Genomic DNA, 12834 nt, shown 5'->3' on the forward strand with positions numbered 1-12834 from the left:
ATGTCTCGGTCTCGATCGCCGTCGCCGTCTCCGGCTTGCTCGGATTCCATCTCTCCCTGTCTTCTCCGGGCAGCTTAGCGTTGTAGATAGAGTCTCTGCAGTCACGTGGGTCGAGAAAATCGAGAGAGAGGGAGCGCGTGGGGGGTGTCCCTCCTCCGCAGTTTGCAGTTTGATGTGTCTCAGACTCCGCGAGCGCTGGATAGAGCGAGAGCCGCAGAGCGCGCTGGATTCTCAGCCTTCCTTACCGAAAAGCCGAGTATTTCCCTGCCTTTTCTGCCCAACCTCCACCTCCCTTGCACTTACTTATTCTATCCCCAGGAAACCCCTTGACATTTTTGCTCCTTCCTTATAGTTTTGTTTTCGGCTTTTATTCACAGTCTGAACAACTGGTTCATGCACTGTTGCTTATTTGGATTTGTCCGACATACGAGGGACGGTGGATGAGCTGCTTTCGCCAAAACCGGAGATGGAATTGCTGATCATATGCCTTTCCTTATGGATGTTGCAATGCAATTCAGTGGCGAGYGCGGACTCCATCATTCACATCGGTAAGGAGCTTGTGCAGGGGACACGGGGTGCAAACGCGGAGGTGTGATATAAACCCCCTCGGTGCTTAGAATAAAACAGTGCTCTTTTGTTGTTTAAATGTAAGATACATTTAGGAAGGCATAAGGACGAATGTGTTAGTATGAAGAGCGAGTTACAACGAAATACCTTATAAACAATAATGATATGTAGTTCTGGTGAATAGCGTTGCCCCATCCCTGGAGCTGTGGCAATTGTACAGCATCATTTGAATTCTAAACCATGAGGCCATGGTCAGATTAAATTGCAATTTGCGTTGCCTATTATACAATATCTTATGAATGGCTTTGCAAATGCTTGGCTGAAAGTCTCCGGAAAAGTGCACCACCAATGTGTCTTTTCCGAAATCATGAGAATAGACAATATTGTAAATATATTGTAAATCACACCACAAAACCAAAGCAAGATACAACTAATTTGCTTAGATCAGACGAACTAAACCAACGTGTGTTTTTAGAGGATTGCCCATCCCCTCCTCCCCCTCCCCATCTATAAGCATGAACTTTGAATTGAACGTGAGCGAAATGTTAAACGCCCGTGAAGGAAATAAATGACAAAGGGACAAATACTAAACCCTTATGTCCAAATCCAACATTAGAATAGATGCCAGTGTACTCTGTTTGGTGAATTTGGGTGTGTAATATGTCAGATTTGTCAAATGTATTTTATCTGACATTCATTTACATTTTGCTAAAACAACTTATGTTCGCGGCGGGGGAGATGGAGGGGGTCAATACGAATAACTAGAATATTGTATTTCTAAATAATGTCACTGGCATGTGTTTAATGCCATTTGTTTGATCAAAGACAACTAATGCAAACACGCATGTATGCAAGCAAGCATGCACGTACAAACATACACACACACACACACAGACCGTAGCAGAAAAACAATACATTTTTGTTTAATTTTACATCGAAACCTTTGCATGTTAAGTATCCAATAGTGCTGCAGTGATCAACAGTTAATATGTTGAAACAAAGCCATCCAGCACGATAACAGCTGAAATATCTTACATTTGAGACAGTAGTTTAAGGCATTTAGGCTGTTGCGGGGGTTTATAATTAAAACATGTAAAGGCTATTGGATGCATTATCATCGATGGCATTTGCACTTTGTCGGCCTTACCATGATGTAAAACATAACTAACAAACCAGGTGTAACGCAAGTAGGAATCATTCTGATGTAGCCATTAGTACTTGTTGGTTACGTTGCACTTTTGTCACCCCCATCACCATCAATGTCGAAACGCGGGCTTTTATCTGGATTTGGTTATTCTAATGTTTTTAAAACGTTAATTCCATGGCCGTTAAGGTTTTGATGTGTTTTGGAAAATGTTGTTCTCTCGGAATCCAATGGGATTGTGTCGGGATCTTGATAGAAAAGGCTTAGAGTGCAAAGCCATTATCAAGCTTTACCTTTGAGTGTGCTGCGTAGGCTATATACTAAACATGTTTTAAACAATCAATTGTCTTTCTGATTAACTTCATATGAAATTGTCTTAATGAGTGAGGTGGAAGAGTGGTGCACCATTACGTTCGAATACAATGGATTCTCATTTTAAGGCTTGCTTGACGCATGCGGTTCAAATATTCGTTGCTCATAGCCAGTCTGCTGCTGCATGCACAAACACTCTGGAGAGACCTCAAATCAACGATGGTCTGACTTGGAAACCAAAAGACGGCACACTTTTGCATGTGGCAGAGTTCCATTCCGGTCTAAACCCTTTCGCGAGGATCTGTCTCGTCAAATCGCTGGTTTGCCGTCTCTGTGGCATTTGTTTTGCTTAGTTCCTCCTAGGTGTGAATATATTAGATGTTCAATATCTAAATGTTAGGCCTAATGGGTATGGTCCAACTCCTGATATCAAACGAGTTTTTGATATCAGGAGTTGAAACACAAAATGACTATTTGTGTGATTGTGCGTAAAGTGGGACCAATAGCCTAGAGAATATTACGTTTACCTCTACCTTATTGCTATATATTTTCACCCTCCTCTCCTTTCCTCTCCTCTTCAAGTTATCCTTCTGGCCAAAAGCTGAAGCTGTTCCTTATGCAAAGGAGAAATAGGTATGTCCAATGAGTTGGACACCTGACGTGGAATTATTTACGGGGTGATGGGGCGATATAGAGGCGCTGGTTATCCAGCCCTGCAACGAAAGGCAATGAAACACAGAAATCTAATCTATTCTCACCGACAAATAGAGAGGGCAGATGCGCTATTCTGATCCCATGCTAAATAAGATGAACACACCAGTTATACATCAAGGAAGGCTTTTTGCTTGACCACCTGCAAAATACGACACATCCGACACATCTAGGCTACTTTATCCAATCTGAACGCTGTTTACAATAATTTACTTCAGATGATTGATAATGTAGCCTATCAACAAACAACTCCAGGAAACGTTCATGGATTTTAAAGTCTAGGCAGTTCTACCATAAAGTAAGCGAGCATATTTCAAATTTACATTTTAGTCATTTAGCAGACGCTCTTATCCAGAGCTCTTGTGAAGCCCGGCCCATATCTACAGTAAACTGTAAAGGTAAGGTAACTGGCTATTGGCAGCCAGTTACCTGTAAGCTACTGTTAGAAAAGGGAGGCCTACAGTATGTTACCGTAACATATTGTACCTTTTTTACAGTAACTTACACCGCCAGTAAGTTACCATCAAAACAATAGGATTTTTTTTTACAGTGTAACTGAAGCTGAGGAGTGGGTAGAAGTTGCCCCTAACCACAGATACATGAACAAGACCCCCCCCCCCCCCCCCCCCATCTCCCAATGGTAAATAATGGATAGGGTTTGGATAATCTGGTCCTAGATATGTGCTTAAAGCACATCTTCAATCAGGGCCCAGTTTTTCAAAAGTTATCTGATCGGATTTTGGCAGTCGAATAGGATTAAATGTGTAGAATAGAATGAATAGAATGGGCGTCCCCATTAAAGTCACTGATGCCATGTTCTATTCGTTCTATTTTATGCATTTTATCCTATCCGATTGCCGAAATCCGATCAGATAACTTTTGATAAACTGGGCCCAGTAGCTGGAGCTGAGAGAGTCTATATAGGCCCTTCAACCTTCTTGCTCTCCATGGTGCTGAAATGAATGTGCAGGGGKAAAAATATATATATTGCGTGTAACCAACCCACCATGTGCCAGATTGACAGGCAGGGAAAGTGAAAAGTCTTGATCTGGCATCCACCCACTCACTGTAAATCAGCTAACCTTTCCTTATAATGCTAATAAGGATCAGTGAAAACCTACATCTTCAGAGAAAATAATGTCATGTCATCCATTTATTGACAAATTGTATCCTAAACATTAGGGCCTATTTTTGTAATAGTTCCTCTGAAACTAACCTCTTACCCAGGGTAATTGCACATACGTGGAAGTGTCAGGTGAATGAGATTTCTCTGAAACTGAAATGCAACTGCCTGTGTTGGTCTCGGGTGTAATCATTTGTCCAAACAGTTGTAAAACATCCTGTCCTGTTTTGCAACGAAAACGGGAGTTTCTATTGGACACTTTCAGGTAAGTCCCTCCCTGGGAAGGGGAGTACTGGCGGCTGGTAGAGCTTTTTTAGTTGACGCGACATGGTGGCAAATTCAAGATACAAGAACCAAGAACAGTTTGCTACTACAGCGGATGAAGGAGCAGAAAGAGCGTAGAGATGTGGACATTTTTGGAAAACGAGGAAGAAGTAATGGAGCTGAGTGTAGAGGGAAGTGGTGTGGCGAGGAAGATTGGCATCATGTACAAAAATTTAAAAAACATACTCTGGTAGCTCAGAAATGTAACATGACAAGAGTGAGGATGAATTACCTGTAGCGGCAGGTGCGGTGAAGACTGCCGAGTATGAGCCTTGTCCCAATGATGACAAAGATGATTCTGGAGTGAGGATAGATCTGTGCCTTCTGACTGATCCATATGTGGTGTCAGGTTGGATGGAGAAGAGGTTGGGGACTGTTGAGTCGGTGAAAGTAGCTCGAAGTGGAATCGTAATGATTTTTTTTGCATTTCTTCCGTCCACCACACTTCTAGGGACAAGAACTGTCACTTGCTGTGCTCTCCGGAGCTGGACACAGTTGAAAGGAGTGATAACTGGGGAGGCGTTAATTAGGATCGGCGTCCCGTCAACAGGACAGTTGTAAATCATGCAGCGCGTTATGTCAAGATCACCGATTTTAGAGAAACAACAAATGTCGGTACATATAAGTGTCTTATATCGACTGAAAGCTTAAATTATTGTTAATATAACTGCACTGTCCAATTTACAGTAGCTAATACTGCAAAAAAAATGCCATGCTATTGTTTGAGGAGACCTCCTAACAACAAAACACTTTTTTCTTTGCGGTAGGTTTGATAAATTCACCTCTGAAGGTGAAATGTGTACTTACATTCTGAAATCTTGCTCTGATTTATCATCCAAAGGGTCCCAGAGATAACATGAAGTGTCGTTTTGTTCGATAAAATCCTTTTTCATATCCTAAAAAGGTCCATATAGCATGCACGACCGATTTTGTATTTCCACTTGTTCAATTTGCAAAGAAAGGAATCTGTGAAAATGTAAATGTTGTTTCAACGAGTCAAATCACGTTCATATCTATTCCTCAGAGATCCTAGAAGGTAACAAGACTTCACTATTTCATTAGGGGTGTAGTATATCCTATAGGACACCATATTTGGTCAGAGAGCGACGCCTTGATGGCACGCCGATGACGCTTGCGGCCATCATTTGAACGACTGTATGTTTGTCAAATAAGCACCAATCGGGGTCAAACAAAGCTAGCTAGATAGCTAATGAGCTGGAAACCATGTATATGTCGTACAATGTAGCTACTAACCTTGTACGACAGCATGCCTTTTCATTTTGGTTGAAAATTATAAGGATATTCAGAGTTATGAAGTTATGAAAACTGGTTGTTAACAAATTGTTGAACTTATAATATGGCGACTAATATTGGGAAAGCTAAATCAAAGGCAAGTATACAGATTTGACCATATTCTGGCAGAAAAATGGAATATGAATGCGAATGTCTCCTCACGATTTGCCCAAATGTACCTGTGAACTTCATTCATACTTCAAGTTATCCATATGAAACTTTGCACATACACTGCTGCCATCTTGTGGATCGGAATTACAACCAGAGTGATGGCTAGAACTATGACCTTTCTGTTGCATTTCAAAGATGGTGGTAGAAAAAGACTGGTTGTTTTTTCTTTGTATTTACTTCTACCAGATCTATTGTGTTATATTCTCCTACATTCAATTCACATTTCCACAAACTTCAAAGTGTTTCCTTTCAAATGGTTCTAAGAATATGCATATCTTTGCTTCAGGGCCTGAGCTACAGGCAGTTGGATTTGGGTATGTCATTTAGGTCGAGAAAAAAAAAGGGGGGGGGGGATATCCATAAGTGGTGAGGAGGATCAACTGAAATGGAAGATTCCCGGTGTCTGTGACGCTCGCTGTTTGGTGCGACGCAGACCTGGTGGAGAGCATGGTGAAACAGCGAAGACACTGTCTGTCCTGCTGAGTTTAATGCAGTCTTTACCCTACAAAGTCAAGTTAGGATGTGTCAGTTATCCAGTGAGAGCTTTTGTCCCGAACCCATTACGGTGTTTTAGGTGCCAAGTTTATGTTCATGTTGCAGCAGTGTGTAGGAGGGAGATTCTTAGATGTGAGAAGTGTGCAGGATGGCATGAGTCAAATGAATGTGTAGTATCGGTGGGAAAAGTTGTGTGTTAACTTTAAGGGTACCCATTGTGCTGGAGATCAGAAGTGTTCCGGTGAGAGAAAGGCAGGTTGAGGTTGCCAGGCTCTGAGTGGTACTGAAGGTTTTGTATGCTGAGGCAGTGAAGTGAATAGTAGAGGAAGATGAGTCCATGGCGAGGGATGTTAAGAGATTCCTTGTGTGTAAGCCGAGGCCAATACAAAGTGATAGGTGCTTCAGTAAGGTTGGTTTCTTAGCGTTCATATTCATGGTTATCAACTGTACCGCATAAATTGAACGTAAATCACAGAAATAGATGTTGTGGTGGCAGCTGCAGAGAAGTACTTGGGTGTACGAGATTTTACTGCAGAAGAGTTACAAGTTGTGTTGAACGATAGTGTCCCGTCCTCCCACGCTGCCAGCCTGGTGTATGATCAGATAGGGTCAAGAGGTGGAATAATGGTGAGGTTTTTAATGGGTGTAGGGTTAGTTGGAAGGGTAATTTTTCTTCCTATTTCCCCGTTCTTTTTTCCTTCCCTTTTTGTGTCACAAAGTATAATGAATTCACACTCCAGAACAGTAGGCGGAAACACAGGGCTGGATAAGAGAAATTGATGAATAGGGAAGCCGTGACCTGCCTCACAATCCAGTAGAGTAGGTGATGGTGTATTCACCTTTCAGTTGGTTGCGATCCGCCAATACAAATTTAAAGAAGAAGGTCCCCCACCGTTTTGTTCTGTTTAAAAAAATAAAAATGTACGAAACGTTTTGCAACAGATTTGGCATAATCAATACAGTCCTAGTTTTTGCAATGCATCTCCACACATATTGCAATGTTGACAATTGCATCTTTTCAACAGGTGCCATATTCGAGGAGAACGCAGTGAGGGATGACGAGGTTTTCCAGCTGGCGATCTCAGACCTCAGTCTCAACGACGACATTTTGCAGAGCGAGAAAATCACACACTCCATAAAACTTGTCGAGGCGAACAACCCTTTCCAGGCGGTCCAGGAAGGTAAGTGATGCCATTGAATAATTTTTAAATGCATTTTTTTCCCCTTTCGCCATATTTGGTTAGTAGGCTACTTAGTTGCATAACTATACCTYAAGTGCAGTTTGTAGGCTAGTTGTTTTTTAAGAGGAGAAGAGGATAATTTAAAGTGAAACACCTGTTCCTCCTTGAAGCTCTTAAGCCTTGATTACACTGCAGGCCCGTTTTGGAATACTGACTGTCCAAACAGCAAGTTACAAGTGACCAAGTCGGATTTGTGTRTGTTCAGAAAGCAGTCATTTGCTGACGTGGCTATGCTAGTTGTCATAGTAACAACGTGTGTGTGTGCAGTGGTGTAGGCTGATTGGTGGTGGTTCTTGTGCTGCCTGGCGCTCAGAAGTTATGTAGCAAGCTCAGGTGACAACAATGCCTGACATGGGAGTTTCCAAGCTGCTTTGAATGTTCATAATCATGGTGTACAAACACTTCTAAAACCTCAAAGGATAAGATGACCCAACTTTCAAAACAAGTCATTTTTGGCTCGACACAGCCAGGGGTGTAGTGCTACACGGTGTTGGCAAAACGATTTAATTCCGATAAATTCTAAATAAGTCATATTTTAATTACCACAACAATTCCATAAACATTTATAGAATGACAAACCAAATAAATATGTACACTGCGTGTACAAAACATTAGGAACACCTTCCTAATATTGAGTTGCACCCCCTTTGCCCTCAGAACAGCCTCAATTCTTTGGGGCATGGGACTCTACGAGGTGTCGAAAGCGTTCCACAGGGATGCTGGCCCATGTTGACTCCAATGCTTCCCACAGTTCTGTCAAGTTGGCTGGATGTCCTTCGGGTGGTGGACCGTTCTATATACACACGGGAAATTGTTGAGTGTGAAAAACCCAGCAGCGTTGCAGTTCTTGACACATTCAAACCAGTGCAACTGGCACATACTACCATACCCCTTTCAAAGTCACTTAAATATTTTGTCTTGCCCGTTCGCCCTCTGAATGGCACACATACACAATCCGTGTCTCAAGGCTTAAACATCCTTATTTAACTTGTCTCCTCCCCTTCATCTACACTGATTGAAGTGGATTTAACAAGTGAATCAATAATGGATCATAGTGTTCAACTGGATTCACATGGTCAGTCTATGTCATGGATGTTTTGCATGTTATGTTGCTTATGTTGGCTTTTATGCTCAACAGTTTCCCATGTGTATTATGAATGGTCCACTACCCAAAGGACATCCAGCCAACTTGAAACAACTGTGGGAAGCATTGGAGTCAACATGGGCCTGTTGAACGCTTTTGACACCTTATAGAGTCCATGCCCCGATGAATTGAGGAAGGTGTTCCTAATGTTTTGTAGATTTTAGGATGGTCTACATTGTAGAATAATATTGAAGACATCAAAACTATGAAATAACACATATGGAATCATGTTGTAACTAAGCTTAGCACAGTCACGAAACAGTAATTWAAAAAAAACCCTGCTGAATAGGCAGACGTTGCAATTGCCGGATTTATTTTATGCATAATCCATAATGATAGGCTATTCAATTGGCTACACCTGTAGGTACAAACTTTGATTGAGGAAATTATGATGTAACTTACATATTTTTTTGGCGCTCCCTCACCTAAAAAGATAGCACTACACCACTGGCCATTAATTTGTTTGTAAACGATTAACAAGCTAGTTAGCACCACATGTTCTTGTCAAACTGTCAACAGAGTAGCTAGCAAGCAGCAAGATATGCCAAATAACAGTCTAAAACCCACTTGAAAGCAAATAAATCATAGTTGACTATTCAGACACAAGACGCATGGCCAGGAATCAGATTTGTATCTGATTTCTAACCACTTACAACGGTGGTTTGAAAGTAGCTTAAAATATCAGATTCGACGTGGTTTTTGGCTGTTCAGACTGCAGGGGGGAAAAATTATTAAAATCGAATATGCCCAAAAATTTGATTAGAGTGAACAAGGCTTAAGGCTCCCCAAAATAGTTGAGCAGCAGTATCTTCTGTGGATAGAAAGCTAGGTGGAAGTATTGAGTCGAGCAGGACTCGACTCCATTTTCCACACATCATTGCTATCCAGTGTGAGGCAGCCTTTAAAGACATGTTGCCTTCAAAACAGGTAGCCTAATTTGCTTGTTTCATAGTGAGTTGTATTGGTGATGATGGTAGATGTTGATCAAGACATTAGCCTCTGTTTCAGACTGTAACATAACGAAGGGTGTAAAATATATAACAGTTGTTTTTCCTCTCTAAAGTAATAATGTTAATGACAGTCTTTTCAAAATGATGTTTTTTTTTGTGTTCAGCCAAGCCGTTTCTTCGAAATGGTCTGTCCATCTTTGACCTTTGACCACTTACAAACTCACAGACTTTGCTAATGAGTTCAGTCACCCCGAAAAGTTGGTCCATTTTGTGTAACATCCATACAACCTCTTATTTGCTTTATTTGTCCAACATGCCACTATTTAGAAGTCCGCTCTTTTTGGTATACACTCCCCCCAAGACACACACATCAAACGTTTCATTTATTTATTTTGTCCGTTCTGTGAGACATTAAAGTTTTGATTTTGCGTACAAATGTARCATCCATACGCCGGAATCGGCCTGTACCTTTTTTTCTGGATTGAAAAAGCACAACTGCTGCTTAAAGGGGCAGTGCAGTCAAAAACTTAATTTGTCTTTTTTTAATGATATTTCCACACTGAGAAATAACACTCTGAAATTGTGAAAATTATGATGATGCCCTTTTAGTGTAAGAGCTTAAAAAACAAAACGTCAGCCTGTTCAGGTGGGATGGTGTTTTCGGCCCACAGCAAAAACACCATCACAATCTGATCSGATTCTTCTGACCAATGACCAGTCATTTTTTATTTGCAATGTACTAATTTGAAGGGGTAAGCGGGGTAGAAGCAGTGGAATTCAAAGTTCAATTGGTCAATTGCTCGTAAACCATGTCGTCATTACTTGCCAGGGGTCCGTAGATGTTACATACAGTACTTTAGAAGCTGTTGATGTTGAATTGAAACGGAAACTCACCAAGTCAGTTTGCCTTCCACGACCTTCCGGAGGAGGTCAATAGCAGCCAAGGGTGTGCTGCTCATTATTTGCATAAATCTCTTTCAGCAAAATCTATGTTAACTGCATGTAAGTATATGTGGCCTTTGCACACAAGTACACAAACAATGCCATCTAATACCATTGAAGGCTGCTCGGTAATTGGTCACAGTTGAGTCCCTGGGCCCTTTCAATTAATGACATTGAGGGGCAGAGGAGATCAATACGGCACAGCCAGGGAGTGGCTCGATGACTTCCCACTCGTCGCTGACCTTTTCCTCCACGCCAGATAGTCAGCCCTCTGAGACCACCGCTGACAGCTCGGGGTGTGGAGGATTATGGGTAAGGGAGGGATTCACACCTTGTGACGTGTCCTGCTGTCCAGTAAGCCCTGCGCTCAGCGCCCGCTCCTCTCTCAGTGACCAATAGAACCGATAGACTCCCAGGGGGCCGTGCGGCTGCTGATATGATGCTCTTCCTGTGGGGAGGGAGGAGAGAGAGATCTCTGGCTGACTTAGAACAGAACACCGTTGCTTTGTGTCATTTTACATTTGAGAGTGACATGATTTGGTAGAATCTTSTAGGGGTAAAGAACCAATGCAAGTGAAAATACTGGAGGCACATACAGTATTTGTGTTTTTATGTCCAGTAACATGATTGGTGGAATCTTGTAGGGGTGAATAACCAATACCAAGTGAAGATACTGGAGGCACATATAGGCCTGTGTTGTTGATGGTAAGTGTTGGGCAGTGTTTCATTCTGAATGTGCAAATTTGCCTTCATCTTCAAAGATGGATGTCTATATTGTGTTGCTTGAGGAAAAAGGAAAGCATGCAATACCATAGGTCTCTTGCTTCGGTTGCTCACGAATACAGAATAACTCACAACACCAACGAAGGCATTTCATAGAGGCAAATAAACGTCACACACACACCAACACACACACACACACACACACACACACACACACCACACACACACACACACACACACACACCACACACACACACCACACACACACACACACACACACACACACACACACACATTTGCTCATTGTAGTAAAGTTGATTTAGCTTGTTTGAAAACGCATCGCATACAAGACAAAGCATTAGTGTTTCTTATGACAGTGGGAGTTCATTAATAATGGAGATCGTGCATTTAGGGAGTCGTTTTTCATCCTTGGAACAAGCAATTATTTTACAGTAAGCCTTTGATTTGATTCTGTATAAAACTATTGTTCTTAAACATCAAGAACAATGTCTGAAAGTTTCTGTCAAATTACCTAATGTCTGGAAGTTTCTGTCAAATTACCTAATGTCTGAAAGTTTCTGTCAAATTACCTAATGTCTGAAAGTTTCTGTCATTTTATTAGCTATAAATGCTTCAGAAAAAATTATTGGAATTGGAACCTCACACTCAGCATCTTCACTCAAAGAATTGTTTTTATAATGGTAGGATTTCTTTATTGACTCCGAGGCTGAAGGGTCATTATTGGATATTTGCTAACAGTGCAGGAGTATCTCAAAACGATTTACAACAATACACACAACTCTTAAAAGTAAAATAATGGAATTAAGAAATATGTAAATATGACAATATGACAATATGTAAATATGACGATCTAATATTTATATATTTCTGAATTCCATTCTTCTACTTTTAGAGYTGTGTGTACAGTTGTGAAGATACCTAGATCTTTTTAGATACTACTGCACTTTTTGATACTATTGCACTGTTGGAGCTAGAAAGACAAGCATTTCGCTACACCCGCAATAACATCTGCTAAATACGTGTATGTGACCAATTTGATTCRACTTTTTGATTTGATTTGAACTTTTTCTTCTCACTGTACAAATTCTTAAATGGCTTTTTTAAAAGTCAAGCAAATTAGGCTAATTACCGTTCTTTATTATGACCGGCAGCTCCGTTACCACTGCATTAGTGTAAAAACAATCATTTTACCCTGGCATCCTCTGCTGAATGAATGATTGTTTTATTTCGTAGAGAAATTTCCACTATCCTTTCTTTACACAGACAATCCCCAATGTCCTGCGTCTAAAACAAATCAACGCTTTTTGTCTCCTCATTGGCAGAGGAGCAACATTCTCTGGTTGAATTCCATGATTACCGCATCAATATTGATCTCACTAGAAAACTAAACAGAAACTCTCCAGGCTTTAAGTGCACCATTGTGCTGACGGTGAAAAGCGTTTAATTGATATGACCTTTTTAGTGGCCATGCAGATGAGATGAGTGTTTATTAAGAACATTCCCCTGTTTCCTGGTGGTGACATAGTCTGCTGGAGTACAATGGATAAGTACAATACAATGGATAAGAATGATAAGACTAGAGCACAGAAGACTCAAGCCTACTCTTATGTTCCATGTGAAGGTAGAGAGACTCACACCTTCGATGTGCAGTCACCCCTGTGCAACTTCTCAAA

The 12834-nt window shown here is 41.2% G+C and overlaps 1 protein-coding gene across 2 annotated transcripts in view; it reads left to right on the forward strand.

The window, feature by feature from the left end:
* Positions 1-200: 200 nt before the first annotated feature.
* LOC111967743 (glutamate receptor ionotropic, delta-1-like) overlaps positions 201-12834 on the forward strand; it is a 432695-nt gene continuing 420061 nt past the window's right edge. For both annotated transcript variants that reach the window (XM_070444887.1, XM_023993063.1), the window contains exons 1-2: positions 201-548; positions 7166-7321. In XM_070444887.1, coding sequence (XP_070300988.1) covers positions 467-548; positions 7166-7321 — 238 coding nt within the window. In that variant the 5' untranslated portion in view covers positions 201-466. The remainder of the gene's footprint in view (positions 549-7165; positions 7322-12834) is intronic.

Source organism: Salvelinus sp. IW2-2015, linkage group LG8, assembly GCF_002910315.2.
Source record: "Salvelinus sp. IW2-2015 linkage group LG8, ASM291031v2, whole genome shotgun sequence".
NCBI lineage: Eukaryota > Metazoa > Chordata > Actinopteri > Salmoniformes > Salmonidae > Salvelinus > Salvelinus sp. IW2-2015.